This window comes from Diprion similis, chromosome 13 (genome assembly GCF_021155765.1).
Source record: "Diprion similis isolate iyDipSimi1 chromosome 13, iyDipSimi1.1, whole genome shotgun sequence".
NCBI lineage: Eukaryota > Metazoa > Arthropoda > Insecta > Hymenoptera > Diprionidae > Diprion > Diprion similis.
This window is the reverse complement of record NC_060117.1, coordinates 8,761,610-8,788,450: the sequence shown is the minus strand read 5'-3', so window position 1 is coordinate 8,788,450 and position 26,841 is coordinate 8,761,610. Positions and strand designations below refer to the sequence as shown.

At 37.4% G+C, this 26,841-nt stretch overlaps 1 protein-coding gene across 2 annotated transcripts in view; it reads right to left on the bottom strand.

The window, feature by feature from the left end:
* Positions 1-25,552, bottom strand: part of LOC124414285 — a 60,913-nt gene extending 35,361 nt beyond the window's left edge. For both annotated transcript variants that reach the window (XR_006929932.1, XM_046895313.1), the window contains exons 1-2: positions 24,900-25,552; positions 22,173-22,223 (exon numbers count right to left, since the gene is read on the bottom strand). Coding sequence is in view for 1 of the 2 variants with exons in the window: in XM_046895313.1 (XP_046751269.1) it covers positions 22,173-22,223; positions 24,900-25,178 (330 nt within the window). In the remaining variant the exon portion in view is untranslated. The remainder of the gene's footprint in view (positions 1-22,172; positions 22,224-24,899) is intronic.
* Positions 25,553-26,841: the final 1,289 nt, after the last annotated feature.

Below are 26,841 nucleotides of genomic sequence, written 5' to 3'. Positions count from 1 at the left end.
TTTCAAAATTTTGGAAAAAAATTTATAGATTGGTTACCACCCACATAAATTGGCCAAATTTTCACAGTTGCACTAAATGGATCTAATTATTCGGCATGATGCCACTCGGCGGTGATGAAACACACATTTTGAGCCAAGTCCCATGAGATTTGATGGTGAAATGACGAAATGGCATCTGATCTGGTTTTTGATTACGAAGTACACCGAAATCTCATTTTGGCGACATTTGTTATCGACATTACGCGCATGCCGGTAATGCATGCGTTTAATGTCGGTAAAAAATTACCGGCATGCGTGTAAGGTCGATAACAAATATCACCAAAATAACATTTCGGAGATTGTTAATTCAAGCTACGCAAGGATAGACTAACAATAAGTAACCAGAATCTCGTACTGGAAGTCAGAGGACACGACGACTTAGGTATGGTTTTAAAAAGCACTCGGTGAGACTCCATATTCTTGTACAAGCAAATGGCAACTTTATGGACACGGACATTGGCCATTTCCTGTGAGTGCACAATGAACATCACCTAGACACAACCTTCTGTTGCGATTGCGTACAAAATGTTCCCAACGACAGGTGGGTACAAGTATGGGATAAAAACGAAAGCGTTAGAACAACTGGCACGGATTAAAGATTTCTGGTTTTTCGCAATGGTTACATATTTTGGCCGTGTCAACTGATCATATTTATTGGATAAACAGAAGTTCGAAATTTTTCCCCGAATATTGTGTATAGATCTTTAAACTTCAATTGAACTTATTCAGTGAATGGGGATCCAAGATTTCAAGTATGACATGTGACTTTCAACACGAAAATGTACTTTCAGCAGTGTGACTGCTGCCGCGAAGGTGTGATTCCGGATAGCGATAAAAACCGTACCTTTATTTTGCATACCAAAGTACGCAGCAGCAACGTTCGCTGTCCCGCCTCGCGCTACGACGAGCGTTACAATCTCATGGGCTACCTTCTTGTTCGAAGCCAGTCATCGGAACCGAAATGTCGTAATTAGGCACGTGGAAATGTTCCCTTTCGCCGAGGAGAGTATGCGGCATTGGTGAGGACGACGAAATTGTTCGCGGAAGCGGAGGAGGGTGGCCCTTTGACGAAATTAACGTCGTTCAACGCTTCAGAGAATAATGATGCGACTACAAGGCTTGTTTCCTCATTGAAAGTTATCCCAAAGGTGCGAGAAATCCTTAGCATAAGATAACTGCAGCGTAATTTTTGCCAAAACCTTGAATCTAACGTAGATTGATGAGTAAATTTTTTCCTGGATCCTGTTCCGCAATCGCATAAGATTACTGTACAACGCAATTAAAGTCAGATATGCTCCAAGATCGAGAAAAAAAGTGGCAAAGTTGTTCAATGTTTCATAGGCACGAGGCACCGTTGTCTCAACTCGTGGATAGATAGCTAGCTTTCCTTTTTTTTACGGCGGGTATAATGTGTTACATCAAGATATATTTTTCACGATAAAACCAGCGCGGTTTTGTAAAGAATAGCGGAGAGTAAGACTGCTGTTATAATGTAAGCAGAGTTAGTGACCTGTTTAAACTTTTTTAACGATTATTTACGTATCGTACCTGCAGTATCATAATACTGATGTTGGCAGAAGGTGTACCAAAGGAAAGTTGATGCTCGATTTGAAAAAGAACAAACATTGGATCATTTTATAGTTGTAGTTTCCTTATTCAGTAAGTATTTGATTACGGAGTGTATCTCAACAGTTCGTATGAATTTGGTATGTGAAGACGAAACTTTGGTTTCTCTTTGGTGGTACATACCACTGAATTCATCTTCACCTCTTGACTTGCCAAAAAATAGACGCTGCTTTGCTAGTATGTAGAAAATCAAAAATCCAACAGTACTCGACTAGCCGCGAATACCCAAGTTGAAGACATGAAGAAGCACTTCTATTGATCGTGGGAAGTCTGAGACCAAGTGAAAGCCATTTCTAGCCTAGAGATGCGTTTTGTAACGACGCGCGACGCGACTTGAAGTTGGAACACAACTCCAAGTTGGAGACTCTGCACATTCGTGTACTTACTCTCATGGCTCTTACGCGAGTTCTGCTGCCTCGTCTCCAGCTAGTCATTATTCCACATCGTGGTCAACTGGGTAACGGTGGCCCGATGTCCAGTTCACTACTCGTTAATTAACTTAACTATAAATCAAAAGCTTCCGGCTGTACAATAGTGGCATCATTTCCGCGCAACAAGCAATCACGGTCCTTGAAAAGTGTTTTGATTGAATAGTATTACATTAGTCCCAAAATAATGTATCATCCTTGTGGTAAATGCAAAATCCCGTTTTTGTAAGATTCATATCAGGTTGAAGCTAGTCGTCGATTCACAAAAGCTTCTTCTACAGATGCTTTTTCATGATCAAACTATTTAGATCAGTGGTCAAGTATCAGACATGTTGAAGCGCCATTGAGTCGAGTGTCGTTTTCGTGAAAATCACTACATTCAAGAACATTTCGTGAACCGGTGGCTAATTTCAGTATCATACAATTCAGATCAGTGTCTATACCACAAAAGATCATGAAAACCTGACGAATTTGCCATTCTCGAATAGGATATTCACTCAAATTGAGAACTTTCGAAATTCAAATGACATTAACTAGTCTCAAATGAATTCACCTGACCTCAAACGAACACTAGTGACTTCGAGTAATTTCTGACTAAGTTTAAAGACGATGATTTCGATGATAGTTGACTTCTAGGGAACACTTGAAAAGCTAAACCTAGTTTCGAGAGTAAAGAATCGCAAAAAAGTCTGGCCTCTTCCCACCACCTCCACGTCTTTCGTACCGTTGTAGAAGACGTAGATAAAAAAACACCTGGACTAAAAATCTCCTAGCGGAAATTCGCCAGACTTGTGAAAAGGGAGTCTTTGCCAAACCAGCCACACGAATAATGGTCGTGAAATTAAGTAACGGATTTGCGGGTCAGCAGTCAATTACTTCACAGGTGATAGACATGACGCTACACAAGATCGAAGCATAAAAGAAATCTAATTTCGACGGATAAATAAGAAATTTAGGTAATCAACTAGCGTTTGCCTGCACTAAAATTCTCATTAGAACTGTAAGAAGCCGGATGTGCAAAATTACGGTATGGATGGATGTGGTTAGGGATACAGGGAACAAGATGGAAAAGAGAATTCTCAAGTAATCTCTTCTCCTTCTCCACCTGTGCCTGAGTGAAGTACAACATTCGCATGAGGGGTCGTTTCGATTTACTGGATCGCACAAGTGGTAAGCTGATGATGCAGCAAAATTAAAAGGGATTCCTTAATATCCCGCAGTGTCATTTTGCGAACAGAAGTTATTTTCACTTCGAATAATAATACTGTCAGGCTGTTACCGGGGAGAGTGACGACCGCCAGCTAGCTCGTTCTACCTGCTTCCTCTTTTCTCTTTCCTCTTTGTCTCGGAGAGGCGCGATGTGACACATGAGAATTTGGAGAACAATACACCCTGCTAACGGTCATTAAGTATCGTCGCGTTTAGCGTTCACGCGTGTTTCCACGTATGTCTTAGATTCAGTGAAGCTCCATGCTCAGGTAAGAGAAAAAATTCACACGGGAAGAACCATTGTTTTCGTTTGGATGGCGCGGAATCGGAAATGGGGTCATAATAATTTCAATGTGCATTACGCATTTGAATATTACTTTTTTCTATAAAAATCAACCATGCAATGCATGCTTGGATGTTGTTTTTCAAAAATTATATTAACGTAAAACAATCACTCTGAAAGATTGTCAGGCCAAAGAGTAAAACTTGTAAAAAAATTTCACTGAGGTATACTGTATACCTCTTCATTTTTCTCGTCCACGGTCTAAGACATAAACAAGTAGCGCGTTTGGCGTTATAAATAATTAGCTTGTCTCCGGTTAGCGTAACGCGATAAACGAGTGAATGAAACTCAACAGATACTGTCGCTTCTCACACCTATATACAATATGGATACAGACACGCAGGATGATTCAGAATTTATGGTAGTGAACCCAAAGAGAGAATTATTACTTTCAAATACGGAAAATATTGTAAGGGAGCAGCTGATCCTTTGGGGAATAGTCTCGTAACCCTATTTTTTCGTGTAATGTATCCGCTTCATGCATAGCAAATTCACTTATAAAGTGACATTAGAAAGTGGCAAACAGAAATTTTCATGCATATATTCCACGGTATAGAAGAAAATAGAAATCCTAGAATTTGAATACGTCAATGTCTCAGCTCCCGCATGTTTTCACTATCAAACAGATTTCAGTGGTATACGTCCAAAAAGTCCTTTCTAAGATCGCTAAGCTTTTCTTCAGAGGAGGAACATCAACGATGATATAGATCCGAATCAAGAAATACTTCATTTCGATGAATCGTAAACATATTTGAAAAATCAGGAGGTGTAAAAGTTGAAACCCCTGAAAGTTGAAGCGTATAACCCGCGTTTTGGTACACACAAAATGAAACAGCCCCAGGTGCAATAGAAGCCTTTAGCTCTTGCCGAGACGTGGTAAGCGAATGGCTGTTGTTATATTTTGCGAAGGGATCGGTTCTGGGTTCAGCAACCTCACATAAGTGAACTTTGTCGAGGAACTCGAACCTCGGAACCTGCAGCTGTTAGCTACTGGCGAATAGCATATACTGCAAACTCCCTTCCAACTAGCATTTGATTCTCCCTTATACATAGAACGATTCGTCGATAAGATACGGAGCAGAAGTTATCCGGCTTTTCCAACTAGATTATCCAGAGATTCGAATAGCATTCTTCAGCAATTGGCTGTACGTCCGTAATTTATTATTATCCACATCTGAATACCGTGTGAAAGTTCTTTGCAAGGTTTGTTTATTTTTACGGCATGGGCATTGAAAAGTCCACTTTTTGTGGCAGTTTTCGTTCCGCAAAGTGACGCTTTATACGGCAGTGAACAAAGTTGCGGAATAAAGTCTTTATTCCGCAGTTTTGATGCGCAGTTCGAACTGCGCATCCCAAACTGCCGAATAAAGTAGCTTCGTCTAACAGATCGCGACATAACCTCACTCTTCGTTTTGCTTTTCAATGCCCATACCGTAAAAAATATTGTGTGTGGCATGCCCGTAAAACATTTTTTGGCTTGGATAATTTCAGTACTCGCTTCCAGCTTGCCTTTAGCTCGTCCTGTAATCTTTATCCTTGCCAAAAAAACAGGCGGTTTACGGGCATGCCACATAAATAGCTATTCTTGACTAGAGGCGTTTCCTCAGAAACTCTGGCACCTATAATAGAAAATTTTAATTTCACGAATTGAGTGAATGACACTTGTGGTATTCCCACTTAGAGAGAATTCTATTGGCTTGGCGAAGATCCAGAACGAAGTCCTGGCAAGGAGCAGAACCGTTTCCGTCATCGAATGATCAACATCTGGTTCCAAGAGAAAGGTATCAATGATTTAAGACCGAACAAATTTTCACACGATATGCATTTTACCACCTGCAAAGAACTTGCCTGCTTCAAAGAGAACCAGTTCAAGATCCCCCTTTGAAGTGCGAAAAAAACATACAAAGTACTTAACACCCTTTTTGCAAACGATGTAGAAAACTAGGGTGATAAAGTACCGCATGTTTTCGCAGCGTGCAAAAAATATAGGCTCTCCTTATTAGCGGAAATCTGCCTTTGTATCGCAGAAGAAGGCAGCGATTTTATGGTAGCAGTTGGTAGAAGGAGACGTATTCCTTAACAACGAGTATGACGTCGTCGGCAAAAGGAGGCCTGTTCTTAAAAGGACCGAACCGGACTCGCAACCTCGTTACCTAAAGCAAGGTCTACTTTTTTTTAGTTTAAAAATAACTTGGGGGGAGGAAAGGAGGCAAGGTTGCAGTCTCGTAATTTGCAAAACCAAACGGGACCGTTTGCATGGGTAATGTTGTGATAATTTATCGTAAAGACGTCACTGCCACCTAGCTGGAAGATCTTTATCGTCGCTGGAAAAATGAAATAAACGATGACGTTATTGCTCATCTTCGTCGTGGAAGATTCTGAAGATTTCAAATGATTTCAAGAGATTCGATTGCCTGATTCAAATACGAAACTTCACGACAAAATTGAAGCTAATATTCAGAATTGAGCAGATAATATCATCACAAAATTATTGAAATGAAATTGTATTTTTAAAGCTTTTTGGTTGCCGTAGCTTTTAGCTTCAGCTACATGACTTGAACCCCGAGACGCTATTTAAAAAAAAAGTCATAAACTCGATACTCAATTTTCCATAAAACATGTCTATAAATGACTTCCGTGTTGAGGTCTTTGTCCGCTGGGTCACACAGTGTAAAGTGCAGAATCGTTGAAGTCTCTCAATCAATACCGTCAAGCCCTGTAATTACCTATGTGCGTTCCTCTCGACAATACTATCTCGTATCTGAATCCAGCATCTCCGGAACGAGGCGATACACAGAGATCGACCCAACCCACGTATTACCGAAGACTGAACGTGTCATTACCTGGGAAGCCTCTGGAAATTGATATATTTGTGGATGTATAATGGCCTCTGCAGCAGGTTGCCATGGTCAAGAGAAAGGATACTCCACATTCAGATAACAGATCTCTTCGTCCGATGGTCACGCAGGACTTCTTCTTCCAGTTATCTACTTAAGGCTGATAAATCGAAAAGAAGAAGAAGAAAACGCGTAACTAAGGATACTCTTGATCCTGAACCACCAGACCTCACGCTAGTCGTGATTCCTAAGCCAGGCCCGACATCTGATGAAGAAAAGGTTTGAACACCTTGAAAATCCAACATTCTTACGAAAATGTGAATAACTTACGGTTAATTTCTAGCCGCTATACGCGAGAAGAAATATTTTAACTGAATGCGGTTGATGATGGATACACTCTAAGAGAAAAAAACGGATAGTGATCCCTTGAGGAGATATTCAAGCCTTGCGAATATCCTCCGACGTCTCTGTTTCGTCGTTCAGCGAACTTTCTGATACTGACTACACGCCCTGATCAGCTTACCGAAAGATAATCGTTCTTCGCATGTAACGTCCATTCACGTGTAGCCAAAGATCTACTCTCTAAGCATGAAGCACTTTTACAGAATAGTCACTGGTTCTCAGTTTAAATTGTACCGGTGATTTTTCTAGTCACAAGTCCTCGTAACTGGACATCCTTGATTACTCAATTCACGTACCGGAAGCTCGGTGGTGTTTCGCATTATTAAAACAGTATAATAAACCCAATGATCACGGACATCGATATCTTGCCTACCGATTCTGCATTTCCGTTTGAAGCCCCAAGACCGTTTAAGAAAAAATAGGAGTCGGTTGAACTCTTTGACAGTCATAAGCCTACCTAATTACACTCGAGAGACGTGAAGTCAGTCCCTCTTTCACTTGCCGCATTCTCTCCTCAGTCGCCGACCCACGGGTGATGAATGTCCCCCGTGAAATATGTGTAAATTCGGTAAGTACATACACGTGGATACGATTTGAACGCGCTGAACTCCCCGCCGACACAGAGCGTAATTAATTTGTATATATGTATAGTATGCAGAGTGTACACAATTCCTCTGACTGTAATTAAACCGCAATTTTCTGAGAACTGTTTAATTCTCGGTTAAACCATTACGCCGCCCACGTATCCAGAGCTGTGTTTCGGTGTTCCGTAATGTTAATTTGGATCACTCCCTAAAGCCACTGTTTTACGTTGATCGCCATGGCGTAGAGCTAAAAAAAAGATAGCATTCTTCAAGCAAAGCTGAAGCATTTTTAAACCAAGAGGAAAGTATAAAGAAGACAATTTTGAAAACTCAAATTGACACTGATACTGAGTTTTAACCATCAACTTTCGACGGATTGTGAGGTTAGGTCAAAACACCTTTCTCTTCATTGATCGAACTCACTGGTGATATGGGTTAGAATCTTCGATCAAGCTTCATCAAGCGCAACTTCAGGTCCGTCTGTTTTTATCGAGTCATAAAAGAACAACTGCTATAAATAACTCGAGCAAATGTATTACAAGAAATGAATGTGGCACAGTTTCCAGTGCATCGAGATGAATGGTTTACCGTTATCGCAAGCATTTAATTGTGCCTACTAAAAATCACGATCTTGCAACAGCGTTGCCTATATACTCTTACAACTCTGCCATTTTCCGGTATTTTGTTGTTTTATGAATTTTTTTCGTATTCAAAATTTCGTTTCCACTAAAAATAACTAATTCACCTCGAACTATCACAATTCAGGAGTATACCAAAATTTTTTCAACTTATTTGCAACAATATTTACGTTTCTGCGCAATGATTTTTGATGTTGGATCTCCAGTGGTCTCAGCTTAACACTAGTGTTCTACACAGGAGGTGTACAGCTTGAGAGTTATCAACGTTACTAATTATTTAAACAAGAGATTATTTTGTCGGTATCCAAGGTCAATGATAAAAACATCCACAGATATTGACGTTTCAGCACTTTGTTGGGGCCCTTCTCGGAACCACAACTAGACTTTCACACAGGATATGATCTGCATCAGAGACGTTCAGGTTATTTACACTTAAAATGCATGATTGGGTTCATCAATTAACCTTGAGCGGTCCGTTTATTTCAAATCATCGAGTACACCATTGGTTTTTAATGTTTATTTTCGCTTAATAATTCTTGAGCCAGATGGTCAAAGTGATTCCTCCTTTGTTTTTGTTTTTTTGTTGTGGTTTTTGTCAAATGGATGATGAATAACGTAAGTTATTTTCAATAAAATTATAGCTCCAAGGAGGACCCCCACCCAATGGCTGAAGGGTCAACGTCTATGGATGTTTTTTATCATCGACTTTGGATACCAAGAAAAAATTTCTCATATGAATCAATAGGATTGATTAACTCGTCTACATTACTAATTTAAACCTTGTATCTTTTTCTGCCTGCCAAACCGTCGATCGTCGATCACTCGAATTGCATAATCCGCACTGCGTCAGTAACTGATCGATGCACTTGCCAACCGATCCAGACTCATGTTCGCTAGATCTAAGTGCTGATCAAACGACATGCAGACTCCCGTTAGCACGCGGACACAAACACACAACCCTGATCTTACGACTGTGAGACCAGCTGCTGCGCACCTCCTCTGAGCAGATGCAACCGTTTACATAGCGGTATGCATCTCGTAAGGTGCGAGTGAGTGCGATGGGGTCTCAGGACCAGATTTCCCAAGTCCAGCTGAGCGTGCAGCTGCCCCCATGAGTTGAACACAACCATCCTTTGCTTATGCACCAAACGAAGCACTCATTCCTCTTCAGAAGGGATGACCAAGAACGCGAGATCGGTATTTGCGATTTGTTTTATAATGACATGTGCAACGAAGTGCTACCAGAATCTGCTAAGGTTTGAATCTTGGAACGTTCTGCTTGCTATGCCAATCTGATGACTTGGGATATATCGGTCAATACACCGTTTCCTTACAATAGAGTCGAAGCAACATTGTGAAACAAAGGTTCAAGTAATCGTGGAACGTACAGTCAGTTGACGAAATAGTCGACAGAAAATGTGATGAGACGAAGGTTTAAGAATGGTCATTGATGTCAATATTGTGTCATGCAACTAAACAAGTCCTAGTGATGGACAGGAAAAAATGTGACAAAACTGACTTTTGACTATCAAACGCCGCTTTTAATAACAATATCTGAGAAACCGTACTAGTCAACATTTTTTTTATATACTGATTCCGATCAACAAAATAGCCTTGCATGTTTTTCGTGAATAAGTTCTCTGTAATCAATCGTTTAATTCGAGTCCTGAAGATGGGAAAATGGATCCAAATGCAATGGATTAAGAAAATAAATATTCCAGACCTTATTACGCCTCCATTGTTTATAAACTCGGTTTATTATTCTTTCGATAAAAAGTGGTGCGAATGAGATCGTGCAGATTTTCGAAGCAATCGTGATGCGAAGTAAACGATGGAGGATCCACAGGAATAAATTGTTCTCTCTCAAGTAGAAGCCGCGAATTTGGTTTAAATAAGACTTTCATTCAAAAATCAACTACTATACTCAAAATTGAGAAAATTTTCAGCAACATTTTCGCTCATTATTCTCCAAATCTATTCCAAATACTTTGACCGAGAGACTTATTGAAAACAAAAAAGAAGAGCACAAGAGGCATGGAGTGATGAAACGCTATATTAAAAAAAAAAAAAAAATCAGCAGCCTGCATCTTCTCCGCATGTATAATACATATATGGTTATATTTCACCGAGCGGTTCAAAGTACTGTTGTAATATTCGAGTACCGTTGGATCAAGGCTCTGATGTAATATATCGAGCCTCAAGTTTGCAAAGTGACAAGCATTGCGTAGATGTCGACGTGGTTCTACTTGTACAGTAAGAGAAGTCTCTCCTTCTTTGTTTAACAGTACATTGTATATTTTATGAGTGCGAAAAAATGATGACAACATTCTGTGTATTTGGCACAGTAGCAACAGCATCCCGCTATGATAATGCGCGAGGAGTCAATTATAATTTTATTTTATTAGGAATATGAAGGGGCCATCGATGTGTAAAAAAGTAACCGTTAATTTTAAGCAAATTTAATACTTGTATTTAGATTTAAATTTCGAATTGTAGGCGAATGATGAGAATGAATTGGTGTGATAAATTTACTGTAGTTTAAATCAGACAGTGAATAATCAATCGTGCGCACGATTTTACAAATTCTTTAAGCAAACATCAATCGCCAGCAGAACATCGACGATGAAATTTTCAAAACCAATTAGCTCCAGATATTTGCACAACCTACAGTTTTGAAAAAACTTAAGTCTCAGAAACTAAAATGAGGGAAGTGCGGTTAAAAATAACTTGACAGAGTCTAAATAAGTGTTCCTTTTTTCAGTACCAAAATCGAGTCATTTTTTAGAGTATTGAGATCAGAATTTATTTTATTATAAACCGATTCATACCGAATCACCTGAAATTATTATTTCCCAAAGTTAATAAGTTTTTTTCAATAAAAACTTAGATTAGACAACAATTCAAGCAAAATTATATCCTAGAATGATTCTTCATACGACGATTTTATGATAAACCAATAAACTATGGGGAAACAATTCATCACTCGGTAGATTTATAATCAGAATTCATTTATGATAAAAACAAAAAATCCAGAAGCGTGCATGTTTACAAAAATGAGTTCAAACGTTACTGAACTGAAAACTGAACACAGTATGAATGCGACGTTTCAGTCAAAGCTTGTGATGTACAAATTTATTTTTATATAATGTTAAGAAACCATTTTGTATATAAATTAAATTACAGCCTTTGGACATTAGTCGTAACATCAGAATCTCGGCTTAATAATTTGTTTTTCGTTTTGGTAGATTCTTATTACGCGCGTGACAAATTCTCGAAAAAATTCCATGAATTTCAAATGAGTTTGTTAAATTTTCTTTTTATATTCCCTGCTAAAAAGAAGCAAATAAAAGGATGTGGTCAACGGAGAATGACGTAAGACGAGGCGAAAAATCGCACTCACTTCTCATCGCGAGGCTGATCCTCGAAAAATTCACCGTATAAATTCGCAAATTCATTTATCAGATCAGATATATACATCAGAATCAACGTGCAACAGACTGCCTTGAACGTGGCTAAGCTGCATGAAACTGCGGATCTAATTTTTTCATGAACGGCTAATATGATATCATCGTTATCATCTACGCTATCATCATTATCGTAATTGCGGTTATTGCAACCGCTGCTAGTCGTTGATTTCTAAGGAGCGCTTTCCTTACTTGGCCCTGAAGAATAACCTTGAAGCCTCGTGGTGACCCTCGCAAATAGTTGCCTGCTTGCCTGCCATGCGGCATCGCGCGAATATTCGCACGCGAGCAATGTCCAAAAAAAATTAAAATCAGCCTCTCACAGTCGCTCTGCGAACAGCCAATCAAGACGCTTCACTTGTCGAAGTTGGCAAAAGAAAAAAAAAAAATACAGACTTTTTCCGTGAATTTTGGTGCTTTAAAACGTCGAATTTGCGAATAAAATCATGATTTTAGCCTTGCCTAGGACTCGGATAAGCCGATCGCTGCATTCGTGAATTGAATGCACGGAGTCTAAGGTGGGACAAAGACATCGTTGATCACGTTTGTATTAACGTCGGTAATTTCACGAGGGTTTTATTGCGGAAGTTTTGAGTAGCTGTAACATAACTGCCAACAAAATTGTAAATCAAGTTGGACTGCAATCGCATTGACGGCACTTTTACGAGCCAAGCTGCGAATTCACGCATCCAATGCAATTCCTCTTCCCACTTTTATTTTTTCAATACAGACGCCTGTATTTCTCATACAGGGAATGAAGACGTCTCGTCTCGGTCGATTGCAGCCCTGGAAGAAAGAGATTTTGGATGAAGGGCTAAAAAGGGGCGAACGAACTCGATTTATTTGAGCGGAATAAATCGGGGAGTCACGTGGCTTGTCAAAGTCCCCTTCGAAGACACCCCAGGGTTTAGATTGGAATCACCAGTCTTGCGAAAAACCTGAGTTGGTCGAGGGGTTGTTGGCGCTCAATTCTACGAATTTCTATTTTTTTCTTTCTATTTTCTAATAACAAAATTTTCAACGAAATTACAGACTTACTGCCACAGAGACAAAAACAAACGACAAAATTACAGATAAAAAGTAAAAAAATAAACATTGATGAGATTATGATGTTGATCAGATTTAATTTTTTTAAAACACCTTTGCTAAGAAAAAATTTCATTCATTATTATTATACATATTGGTTACTAGAAATTAATTCTATAATAGAATGGGTATCGTTACAATGACAGTTCTAATATTGTTTGTGGCTTGAAATTATCACTTTAATTAAACTTTAATTAAACCACACTAAGAAAATTAAAAGAAAAGAAAGAAAAAGAAAAAAATTGCAACAGATTTAATTTTTCTGGTAACTGCTGCTACAAAACTAATTTTCATTTCGTACCCACGAACTGTATTTTTCAGTTACGGTAAAAACTGAAGATGTAGTTATGAACTGATATTGATGTGTGGTCAAAAATTTGAAACACCAAAAGATTCAACTAACCAATAACGTAAGTTCAGCTTGTTCGTCTAATTTTTATCGATTGTTATCTAAGCTCATTTTGTTAGTAGATGACATTTCTGTCAACGTCGAAAAGTGATCCAAAAAATTCATTTACCGTTCATAAATTTTTCATATATAAACAGGAAAAAAAGAAAACAATCATGCCACACGTATTGTACTAGAAAATGATATGTTTTTTCCTTCGTATTATACATATTTGAATCGAAAATTGAAACAACAAGTTTTTAGGCTTTTCCAGATTACGTCAATTTTCAATATCTAATTTCAGAATGTGGTAATACAAAGACAGCTGCAGTGATTCTGAAGCAGTTAGTATTTTTTCCACGAATTACTTACGTTGGCAACGCCGAATCAGCACGCAGCGCCATGAAACAGGCTCAATATTCGTAAACTTAAAATGATCCATTATCATCGAAATTAACTAAAAAATACAAACAAGTGACATTTATGTCATGTTTAAAAACAATCTTGTCGAAGTAAATGACGTCATCATTAAAAAATACGATAAACTGTAACGAACCAAAACAACATTCATATTTCGAGATCTTAGTTCCTTCAAAATTATTTGCAAAATTAAGAAAATAGTGATTTTTTCTACAATGTTTCATTGTGTTAAAATTACTAACTTCAAGCTCGTTAAAAGTATTAAGTTTGTTTCGCGGCCAGCCGGCGGTGGCGCTGCGGTCTGATTAATTCGGCATTGCCAACCTAACAGACTCGTTGAAAAAAATGATGCGCCACAGAAACACTGCGGCCATCTGTACTCGTGCACTCCGCTTGTAGAGACGATCAATTCCTTGCTCCAATTCCTGCTTAAAATTTATGCATATCTACAAGCACACACGCCCGGCGCAGTTCAATACAGGTCACCGCAGTGATATATATAATAAACGTTGTTCGTGGTTCCAATTTATAACGCTGCAGTTCAGAGAGATCGATAAGACGTAGCTGCGACGGATTGCATAATCTAGTCGCATCAACGGAATCCAATATGCAGTCTTCGCTTCTCAACTGCCTATCGAAAAAATGATACACAGATCAATTTCTAATCATATTCAATTCTTCGTTTCACGATAATTTCATCAAGAAAATTTTGCCATTCGATTATAGCTATACTTATAATTGATCATTTTTTGATTTGGAGAAAATTTGCGGAAATTGTTGCAAAAATTTTTGATGCGTTGAAATTTCATAGCAGGAATGTGGGTTAATTGATAAAAAAAAAAAAGAAAAATAATTAATAACAATGATAGATGGAATCCGCTTAGTCATTTTTAATTAATAAACTGAAAATTTGACTCAATAATTGGGAATATGTGTTGATATGTAGTCGGAAAAACGATTAGAAAAAAAGAAACGATTACTATAGACTCGTGTGCACAAATAATAAGAATAAGGGAGTTCGTTGAACTTGGATCGCAGAGAGTCGGAGATTACAAAGTATTAGGGAGATCCACCATGCGGTCCGCGGACTCGGTTAGTGATTCACGAAATTTAATCTCCCGAATCCAACCGACATGCAGACGCGCAAGATTAACTTTTAATCCATTTTGGGTATCACATTGTCCTTTACGACCATAAATATGAGCGAATCTCCGGGGTAAATTTAATCAGATTCTAATTCCTCTGCGAAAGGTTTTGGTTGTAGAATCGTTAGACCCCATAAAGATATATGGTTTTGTTTCTACCGCTGCACCCCGTAGTGCAGCTGGAATTAGAGACTTATGAATTGTAATCCAAGCAGATATTCTGGTCTTTTGAAATCGTAGAAATCGTGAAGCATTATTTCATATTTTGAATTTTTGGTAAGCAAAAGTGAACGAAATTGTAGTTAGTCATTCAAAAGTTACGTGTTACTGAAAATAGAATCTGCGATTGAGATGACAATAAATTACAAACCACATTCATAATCACATATATCAAATTTTATAATCAGATAAGGAATTGAAATCAGATAAATTTGCTGCGAGAAAATTCTTATCAAGTTTTTTGACAGCCGATAACGATTATTTAGTTCCCTCAAAAGCACTTTATTTTTCCATCTTGCCACCTCGCACCATAATGGGCGGAACTCTGTCCGGGCATCCATCATATGGGCATGACCTTATGGGGAGAGAACGGTGGTAGCAATTTGTGCAAAAGACAGGGAAACGGGTCCCCAGGGTTGTTCTGGATCTCGAGGAGAGAGAAACGAAGGTATTAGGGACGAAGGGCTGGGAGAGATGAGAAAAGATGAAAAAAAACGTTAAAAATCATTAAAGCGACGTTATTCGCGCCATTAATGGTGCTATTAAGATATCAACAATTTGAGTTTTATTGAATTGATAAAAATTTCAGAGTCGATTCATTTTGGACGTTCTAATTGCAATACCTTTTCTCAAATTATTTATACCTCCGTTTGTATTGTTTAAATTCATTTGGATTTATATATGTTTCCAAATTGCTAGAAATCAATCCAATGAATCAGAATTTTTTCACCATCAAAAAAAAACAACTCAACTTTTCTTCACCAAGAAAAAACAATTTCAAACCATTTGAATGAGATCTCAAAAAATTTTGTGCTATGTATCGATAATTTTTTAAATATTTAAAAAAAATGGCACTAGTGATCGTAATGTTTTTTTTTTACATCAATTTCAAGAACTTTTATTAAGTAAAACTTTAGGTATAAAAAACGTATTTTGCAACTTCCTCAATACCTCTTAATATATTTTGCTAATAAATGAAGTACTTTACAGATTATAGAATTGCTTTGAATAAATAAAAACGTAATTTTTAAAGACAAATGGATGCAGTTTTTTTCAAACAAATTAAATTAACTTCATCGTCTCCTTTTGAAAATAACATTTACCAACACTTATTTTCTTAAATAAAAATGGTTCGATAAATGGAAGACAATCAGGTTAAACTTCTGATAACGGGTAAAATAGATCGTTTACGCTAGAAAAAAGAATTCAAAATATTTTTGACGTTTTTTGAGAGTCAAGTATTTAGTGCGGGTAGAAGGAAATACCTAACAGTTTTAGATGAAAATGAGTAGTGAAAATTGGAAAAACAAACGGCCATCATTTTGCTACTCAGATAACTAACTAAATAAAAAAAATAAAATAAAAAAAAAACGTGGACTACACCGTGGCCTGCAGGGTGGTAAGGGCTAACCGTTATCCGCGTTACCATTGAATGCCTTGTACGAACAAGCATGCATTCACTCATACGCGTATACCAACATTATAAACCGTCTAGACCAACAGATAAAAAGCGGAAATGGGCAAGTCGTGCGATGCGGTGCGTTCGTGTGTTTGCGCGTATAAGAGCGATAATAAAGCAGGTGCGTAACTGAAAATGAAAGGGGAACGTTGTGCTGTGTTGTGTTGTGTTGTGTTGGCAATGAGTATGTAGTATACAGGCATAAGATATAATATCTCTTCACGGGCAAGCAACTCTGACGGCAACCGGCAGATAGCATCGCCTCGAATTTTAAGTTTCAAGGTTCCACCAGAGATTTCACATGTTTTCCCAAAACGCATTTATCGTTAGTAGGTTTACAAGTCGAAAAGATGATTCATGCTAATCTTGATCTGTTGTCGATTTCTCTTGAATTTCATTCGAAACGTAAACATTGAGGTTATATTTCAGCGTTATTTTACTAGTTCCTTTGGCCGCGGGAACGAAATGCGCTCAGCGACATCTGGCGGCGACTCCCTGTTACTGATGAAAAACGACGCTTTTGTGTTATTTCGAAGTATATGAGAAAAATATGACTCGTTTGTAATCGTCAACAATCTTTTGATACTTCGATTAATGGATCTAATGGAATTTTTAATTTTCGTTTAATCAACATATCGAAAAACCTAACGCAGCGAGTCATTTCAGGCGGTCTAGAACCCTAAGAAAAAGTTACTAGCAAAAATTTGGAAGCAAAAAATATTCTCTCGAGAAATTAAATAGCTATTTATGTGGCATGCCCGTAAACCGCCTGTTTTTTTTAGCAAGGATAAAGATTACAGGACGAGCTGAAGGCAAGCTGGAAGCGAGTACTGAAATTATCCGAGCCAAAAAATGTTTTACGGGCATGCCACACACAATATTTTTTACGGTATGGGCATTGAAAAGCAAAACGAAGAGTGAGGTTATGTCGCGATCTGTTCGACGAAGCTACTTTATTCGGCAGTTTGGGATGCGCACTTCGAACTGCGCATCAAAATTGCGGAATAAAGACTTTATTCCGCAACTTTGTTCGCTGCCGTATAAAGCGTCACTTTACGGAACGAAAACTGCCACAAAAAGTGGACTTTTCAATGTCCATGCCGTTATAAAAAATTCTTCATCGAATGGAGATGTTATACTGAAGAAAAAATCATTTCCGGCGTGTATGAAACAGATTGCTTCAATTCCTGCATGATTGTGTTTTTGAAAAGTTCTTGTAACGCGAAGAAGAGAAGCAAAAAGAGGGGCGAAGGAAAAACGCAGATGCATAAAACATGGCAAATGCCAGGATAAAGGAAGAAATACGTGAATTTAGTCCTTTCAATAGTAATCAGTAATCGTAATCAACAAGGGCCCGTTTTCATTGTTGGTACGACGAGTTGAACGCCTGCATCTAACAGTGCGTGGCCAGTCGACACGCACCGATCCCTTCCTTTCCTGGCTCTGACTCACCTGTAAGTACTTTTTACTACAGACACGAAATCGCTGTAAGACTCCTTGATATGTACGTGTAAACTGTATACAGAACCTGGCAACGACGCTTTCTTTTTGTTTTCACAAAAGTTTATCATGAGAAACCGCCAAAACAATTTTTTTTTTTTTTTTACAATTCTCTTCTATCGGTGCATCGATTTCGAGAAAATAGCTGAAACTTTTTGTCACCATTGTTTATATATTATTTTAGCTTCTGCATAGTTAGAAAAAAATGTCCCAGTAGATCCACTACAATTTTTGTGTTCATTAAACTATTTTTAATGGATTACTAAGTGAAAAAAATTACAAAGTACGAAGTAAATGTTGATATGACAATTTAAATCTCATAATTATAATAATTTGTATTATATTTACTAATAAAAATATGACAAATAACACAAACATAAAGTGGAACTACTGGGACATTACGTTTAGTTAAATTTTTCTAACATTGTGGGGAAAAATTAAATTTGGATACTGTTATTACGCAAATTTTTAAATTACTTTGTATCTATACGTGATTATAAATGTGGAAACAAATAATTCTTGTTTTTTCATCTTGCTCATATCGCTGGAATCCAAGAATTGTCTCGTCATTGCGAACTGAGAATAACTTGAAGGAATATTTACAAACTTGATGAAGATTTTGAGAATTTACAATAACAATAGGAAACATTCGGTGATTGCAAGATTCATAGGAATCTTGATTTTTGTAAATGAAACTTAAGATTATATCGCATATAACGAACAATCAAAAAAAGAAATAATGCGTAAGAATAATTAATTAGTACGTTATTTGTATTATTCAACAAACTAATTAGCAACATCTTATCTGTTTCAAAATTAAGATTATTCGATTCCAATTACAGTTTTACTTAAAAGTGATGAAATTATTTGATCTTTTCAAATATTTTGTACGTCAGTCTAAATGGGTGAGTTTTGTGACTAATATCTAAATAATTCCAATTCGTTAAATCGAAAATCGTTCTTCTCCAATAAACAATTCAACAGAATCGTCTATAGCGAAGAAAATCAATTTACGCTCAGTTTTACTTGGAAGAGTCAATATATCGAATGGCCGATAAACCGAAATTTGAAACATGGAAAAACAACGGAAAATAAATTGTACGAAATCTTGATTTTTAAAAATGTCACTGAATAGAACGACCACTCATCAGTGACACGTAAAAAATTTGATGTATTTCCAAAAATATATAAAGATAGCCATTTTACTAAATTTTTGATATTAGTTAGTACAAAAAATGAATTTTTTCTCTGTTCACCGCGGTCAACGTTCTCTGTGATCCAAACTCAGGCCCTAACCGGTGATTTTGTTCATTACCGGTACGGTTAAAATCACGTTGAAAAAAAAGACGAGAAAAGACATTGGAAAAAAAAATTAAATCTACGGTTCCAGTCGGTTCCCACATTTTCAGACGAACCCGGATGGACGCAACGCGCACGAACCGGAAGTCCGCTTCAGCCCCTGTAGTAATTATCATCGGACACGTTATATGTATCCACAGATACTACACAGCGCGATCTTTTTCGAGTCCCCTGTGCTTTTTTAACAACAATTTTCCTTTTGTCGCTCCCTCCCTTTTTTCCATCCGTCGAAGGGTCCAAATGATCGAGAATTTTCGCGACCGTAAGCCAAAGGGTTAAATCAACCCCTGATTAAACTTGCTTGTATTTCATTCAGCTCAGTGAACGGTCAAATTTAAATTTAAATTTGAATTATTCATTATCGCTCCAACTTGCAAAATAATAATTATTCTATCAACGCGATGAGCGTTTAAATATCGAACATAACTTCTGTTTTGATATAATAAATTCCTTTTTACTCTCTCGCATAATTTCATATTATACAAGAATTTTTTCAGAATTACATCAATAAACAGGGATTATTAATAAATTTTAGTTTTCTTTATTTTTTGCATCTATAATATAGCTGCGGATTCAAATTCTTAATTTTTTATTTTTAATCAGTATGCTATTGTCGTCGATTAGTTTTCTTGTTTGTTTTTTTACCGTCAGACCATTTGGCGGGGAATTTTGTCAATTTTGGTAATTTAAGGTCTCAGGCACATAATAACCGGAAAGTTATACTTAAGTTCGCGTGTTATGCCTGCCTCACAGTTCAACTAACAAAGAACTTGGTCTCCCTGTCCTTACGACCTGGGTCTCGTTCTTCTTGAACGTACAACCTGCACGAACAGAAGCTGCGAGAATTCATTCGGCCGGAAGTCAGCTGACCATTCATTCTATCCAATCCATTTTCGTTTCACTTTATCCCATCGCATCGCCTTAGCTGTTGCATGAACTTACAATTAACACATCATCTTATGTCCGTTGAAATTATGAACATGATTGAAAAAAAAAAAAAAATCGTGGATTTTGAAAGAAAACTTGGATTTTAACTTCAAACCGTCGCCACTTTGTAAATTGTAGTCGAGATATGGATTCCCAAGATCCACCCACTTTTCAAACTCTTTATTACAATCTACCCTCTTACGAATAACAAAAGAAGAGCAAACCGTAATTCCAACTCAGCAAAGTATCCATATCAACGAGATGTCATGTCGTACATTGGGTTTTATGGTATTCGCTAAGCCGATGTCAAGCACCTGCCTATTCCTATACGGCGAATCGTATTATAACCCCGATATCTAAATAAATTAAAGTACAGCCATCACCTACCATTTTGACTGTAATCCATTGGACCTGAAGTTAGTCAAAAGGAATTACCACCACCCGGGTCTTGGCATTTAACAACCTCAGACAATCGAAGGATTAACGTGACCCTTAACGTGCCTTTGTTTCACTGAGCTATACCCGTTCCTAGTTCCTAGTGCCAAGACACCCTGTGGTGCACACGTTGCTAATTGGGTGTTGAACGCAGGTATAAGTTTTCTACGAATTCCAACTGGGACGCGGATTATAGGTTTCCCAATTTAGCGCAATTTGCTGCATTGCTTAGAGACAAAGAGTTTGAATAGAATATTGAATGCTCAACATCCTTTTGTCTGTTTTAAATACACTTTTCAAATACCTACTTTCGACCATTTTTCTATGTTTAAACTTTAAATTCCGTGATATTTTTAATTTCATACTATCGCTTCAAATCGCTGATATATATTTATATATTGATTATACGGAGTTTTTATCATTCGTCAATTTATCAATTTTTCTTCATGCGATATTTCGTGTGTGAACAGATTTGATACACAAGATCAACTCACACGACAATATTTTTCATCCTCTTTCCAAGTATACACGTAATACGATCATAACTCAACGTACATATAATTAATTACACAGAGTGAATTCCTAACGACCGCATGGTCCTTAGTTTGCTAAAGTTTAAAGCACATGCGCTACAATCCGAAAGCGGCTGTTCGCCAGGGCAGCCAACCGTCATAAATGTAGACGACAAATCGTCACGATGTGTATAACCTCAAAAATTTGAGCAATTCTCGGTGGCAGTTGTGCTCAATACGCGACTTGTCAGCATTTTTGAAGTTGAAGATAGTAGAGATTGTGGAGCGAGCGCAATAAATTCTCATTCGCTTAATATGTAAAAAAAAATTTTTCGTTACACTCTCTGGTGGCAAAAATTGAAACTAAATCCGTAAATTTTATACTCAACAACATTTCGAGTATTTTCGTATCAGGAAAATTCTTCTCACCCAATATCCTTCATTTTCTACAATTTTGTTGGTCACGTAAGTTGAATTTGTACCCGGACAATTATTAATATCATATGTCACTATACTGAGTCGATAAAAAAGAAATCGATAAGCATGCACCGTGACTCTACTATTGCCCAACACACAATTCGGTTTCAGATACCAGCATCGATATTGCATAGTTTGAAAAAGTGAAAGATAAAAAGACCGGAGTAGGTAACCTGCTACAGGTTTTAACTACCGAACGTTGCAGTTGCGCGTTATATTTGTATATATGTATAATGGACGTTACGTGATCCGTGATAAAAGATAAGCCGGCTCTGATTCCTTCCCGTTATTTAATATCAGGTTGTAGGCAAGTTCTCGAATAGGTGTAGAGAAAACGATATTAATTATCGTGCAATCCGATTCCGCATTAACGCACTTGCCGATTGCAATTTTCTTCGATTATACGCGCCTGCTGAAATCTGGATAAGCTTCACTCCCGTAAAGAGGATCGAAATTAGGAAATTATTTATCAAAATTCCGAATATTTTTTACATAATAGTCTCGATAATTTATTCGAAAGTAAAAAAATAATTTTGTTTTTATAAAAACTCACTAGACAAATCTCAGGATAATAATTCATGATTCGAGAATTTTCATGCCGAGTATTTCAGATTTTCTCGATGTACGAGAATTGTTTTTATTTTATAATAAAAGCATTAATTTGTTTCAACTCACTTTTCGAAGTTTGTCCAATTCTGTCGGTCCCTCGCTGTCAACGGTTGTGATCTGCAAGAAAAGAATGTCAACTCAAAATTAGCAATCACATAACGATAATTAACAATAACTAGAGTATACAATTATATGAAAAGACAATCGGTTTATGGACAATATGATTTAAAAACATTCTTTCGCCATTGGCGCATTTGCTTATGCAGTCAGGGTTGCCACTAATTTTGAATCGTAAAATTCCCTAACGATTCCACGATTGCAATGAGGCTAAAGTTAGTGACGTTATCGTGACGTTATCGTAACGATTAACGTTTCAAAAAATCATCATTTTACAACTGCAAGAGTGTCTGAATTCAGGAAGTATATTCGAAATTTGAAAACTTAACTACTTCAAAGTTACTATAAACTTACAAAATAATATTTTTTCCCCTAATTTTTCGTTAGCCTAACCTAACTAACTTTAGCCTCGTGTTTTTCAGGTAAAACGCAACTTGTTACAGCATCGGAACGCGCCCATCTCCAACCCTTTTATATACTCTCAGGTTTTCTTTTCACATCCAGCGATGACGATCGGGGCCAAGGTAGTTAGACATCCATGAATTTGATATGAAACTAAAGGTAGATGGACGCATATCCTACGGCCGCATCGAATCCCCTGCTTTACTATTACACATGAATTGACGACTCTAGTGCTTGCATAAATTTCTCAACGCCACCAGGCGCACAGTAATAGGGAAACAATAGCCATGAACCATCTCAAGATCTACGTTCATATTGTATTCAAATCTGGCGATTGCAAAAGCGTCTTACGACGGTGTAAAAAAAGAATTCTGTACGTTACCTATGCGTGAATGAAAGACATAACAAAGTGGTAATTTCAATGGAATGTCAAACACCCTGACATTTCCTTGATTTCCAGGCAAGCTGTTAATGATTTTTTCCGTTTTATCCAATCTCAATTTATCTTTATGCAAATTTGCGTAATTAGACATTAAGGATTTTAATCAACTGTTTGAATATTCATCTAATTGAAATTTTCTAATAAAATCAATTTTAGTGAACATTATAATTTGAAGAAAATAAATGTAAAAACGCGGGAGGTAAATTCATTTTTTTCAGTCTTTCCAAAACTGAGATTTAAAGAGCTCCGATGTCAATTCAAATTCTCGGGAAACTTGAGTCTGGAAATATTCAAAGCACACTAGTCGTTATAAATGGGTTTGGGATTTCCGTCAAGAACAGCTGTTTGACCAGATGGACTCGCAATCGGTTAAAGAGACGAACGAAAATAGGAATAAACTGGAAAAAGTAAAGCATCATCGAAAGCTTCGTTGTACCTATCACGAAGAAGAAAAAAACGTAATTGAAGTTTAATTTAACCGCATATAATCCGCCTCATTGATAAAAAAAAATGAAAAATTGTAATTCATCTTGTTCTTATAATTTTTGACGCGGTTATTGTGAAATCGTTTGAAGATTTCTCGCGCTTTGAAAATACTTTGCATCCTTGAAATTAAGGAAACAATTCGTCTATTTAAATAATGCTCTGTTCTCGCACCCTTAAAAATTCTTGAAACAGTAAATGAAAAATAAAGTTTCACCGAATCATCAGATTCCTCAAATGAATCCATCGACGCGTTCTACCTACGTTGTTCAATTTTCTAATCAACTACTTGGCTGACCACCTGCGGGTTGAACGTTCTAAATAAATAAGATAAGAGACGCCTCACGTGTCAAATAACCCTTAGAAATCACCATCAAGTGCAGTCGATATTTGCTGCAAGCATTACAAACTTGAAGCACAAGCACTCGAAATACTATATATTGTCTATACTAACTTATTTCGCTCAGAGCAATTCTGAGGATTTTATTGCAATTTTTTAGCTTTACTTCAAGTAGTTTTTTTTTTTTTTTTTTAATTTACAATTAATTCCAATCGTCATAGCTGTAAAATTTTAAGGACTGGTTGATTTGCTGATTCCTATCAGGTGAAGTATTTGATAATTCCTATAAATACAAATAAGTTTCGAGTGAATTTTTTTTTTCGCGATCGGATTCCTCTTCTTTTTAATATTTAGCAATAAAAAATATTTGCAACTACATAGAGAAAGACTTGGAACATATTTCGTCACACCAAATTGGAATTGTTTGATTTAGAGTTTTATCTCGTGCCGCTTGTGAGAGTATCTGAGGAGTTAAAGTATTTTCATTTGTTTCCCGCTAAAAATCATATAAGACTGAAGTTCATAACGTTAGGCTAAAAATCCTCATTATTGACCAATTTAAATATGACCTTCAAGGAATTGATTTTTCAAAATTAAAGTATATTTTGTTTACAACGATTTACTAAATTATGAAGATTCCTAGAGACGCGTAGTAGCGATTTTTCTCAAATATGCATCGTTAATCATTCTCTCGCCTAAGAATTAAGAATAATGCATGTTGTATGCTTAAATTTGGGTACCCCAGGTAGAATTTGGCATTGCCCACTTCTACGGCAACGTTCTTCTACGTATCTTCGTATTCTCTGGTGGAAGTATGACGTCATAATGAAAAAGCGACAGGGAAAAAAAATGTATAGATCGCCAACTCCATCCCCAGCATCGTCACGTGACGCCGACAGGCACAGCAACCCGCGAAACACAAATGCCAAAGCGGTTGACTCTGCGTTATTGTTATTGTTTACGTCAGTTCACTCAAAGTGTTCTCCAAGGTATAATTGACTGTACATACCTCGTTAATCCTCCAGAGCTTGACATCGGAGCTGCTAATTGGTTTGCCGGTGATCTGGGAGTTCTGAGGCACGAAGTTGTTGTTCCTGTTGTCGTTCGACGTGGGAGACGTTGAGTTAATGGGCTCCTCGGCGATAGTCTCGCTGTTCATAAACCCGAAATCAAGGGATTTCGTCTCGCGCGAATTCATCACGAACGACCTGGCGAATGCACTTTTGTAAAACGAGACCGGTGAAACCTCGCTGCCGACGGCAAACTCCACCTTTTGTGATTCCCCCATTCTGCGAATGATCAAACGTGGGACACTCGGTGCGTAGAAAATGAGAAATTGGAAATTGGATCGCTCAGGCCTGGCGTTTAGCCACCCAACGACGCACCGAAGGAACCGTTTCACCGATCGGAACCGGCAAATCGATCATCGCATGGCACTCGTGATTTTTGTGCTGTTTTCGAACCCCCGAAGGTGCCGCACCACTTTTTTACCCACAACACACGCGGACCGTATAAAAGCTTTCGAAAAATTTCTAAAATTTAGCGCCACCCGCGAAATACTGTAGAATATTGGAAAAATAGTTTACCCACTTCCAACGTTTCGCTTCGTTCAAAGCACGCGCCACACACGTCGCAGCTGACTAACTGGACCCTCGTTTCCCCACGAACTAGGCTTTGCGCCGCTCGCAGTCAAACTGTCTCGCTGTCCGGTTCCTGAGACCCGAGCACGCTGGATTCACTCCTGTGCTGGAGTCCTGCGCATGCGCAATTCGCACCGACGCGCCGCTCCTCGCAGGTCCGAAGACATGACAAATCCTTCTTATTGTTAGGACTTTATGGGGGGGGGGGGGGGGTCTCGGAGGTAGAAATGGAAAATTATTTGAAATATTTTCTCAGGAACACGAACAAGAAACATTTGAAGAATATTGAGTTAAATTTGCATTGAGAGATATTAAAAATGAAACCAATGGCAGCAAATCTACGCAGGCGCCTCGAAAAAAAAGTTATTTTGCAGTGCAGTGGGATTATCTGAAGTCAAAAAACCGAAGTTTTTTCATTACCTAATGAGTTTCTTTAGATTGCAACGGAGAGTTTTTTTTTTCTTATTATTATTATTTATTTTATAATAACAAATGGCCGATTTTTCCTCGAAAATCGGTTGCTTCACTTCAGAGTGTTACCAAAAATTAGAAAATTACAAAAAAAAAAGAAAAAACTCACCGTTACAACCTTGAAAAACACACTAACTGATGAAAAAAACTTTGGTTTTTTGATTTCAGATAATCCGGTGTTGATTCATGCCGTCCACCGCAAAACAACTTCTTTTCGAGGCACCTGCGGGGATTTGCTGCCATTCACTTAATTCTGAATATTTTTTAATGAAAATTTAACACGATATTCTTTAGATGTTACGTTATCATGTACCAATTACGTAATTACAGTTGCATTAACCGTATTCTCTACAAAAATTATCAAAAAATCGCTTTTTTCACCATCAAAACCCGACCCCCCCCCGCCGTCGTTAAACCTCTGAAGCGTACGTTTTTCCTTTCATTCAAATTCCTTCAAACTGATAAGGAAAGTATTCCAGGCAGATGTCTCCGATTCGATTTCTTTAGTAATACGTTACAGTAGACTAAAAACTAAGAGCATTGTATTTTCTTATCTATCAATAAAAACACTTTAAAAGGGTGAAACCACCCTGCAAAGTAAGGTATGTAAAGGGGCAATTTGGCGGTTTCACCCACAACAACATAATATTTTTCAGCCAATCCAACTGGACAGCTTTTGCATAACGAAAATTGAAAAATATAATTTCCCTAGTAAAAGAAAAACAAAAAAATTAAGAGAGTGAACCACCCCTAAATATGATTACATTTATGAAAAAAATTGTCAAATTCAAGTCTAAAGATCTGAAAAAATATATGTTACCTATAAACCCAAAGGATACT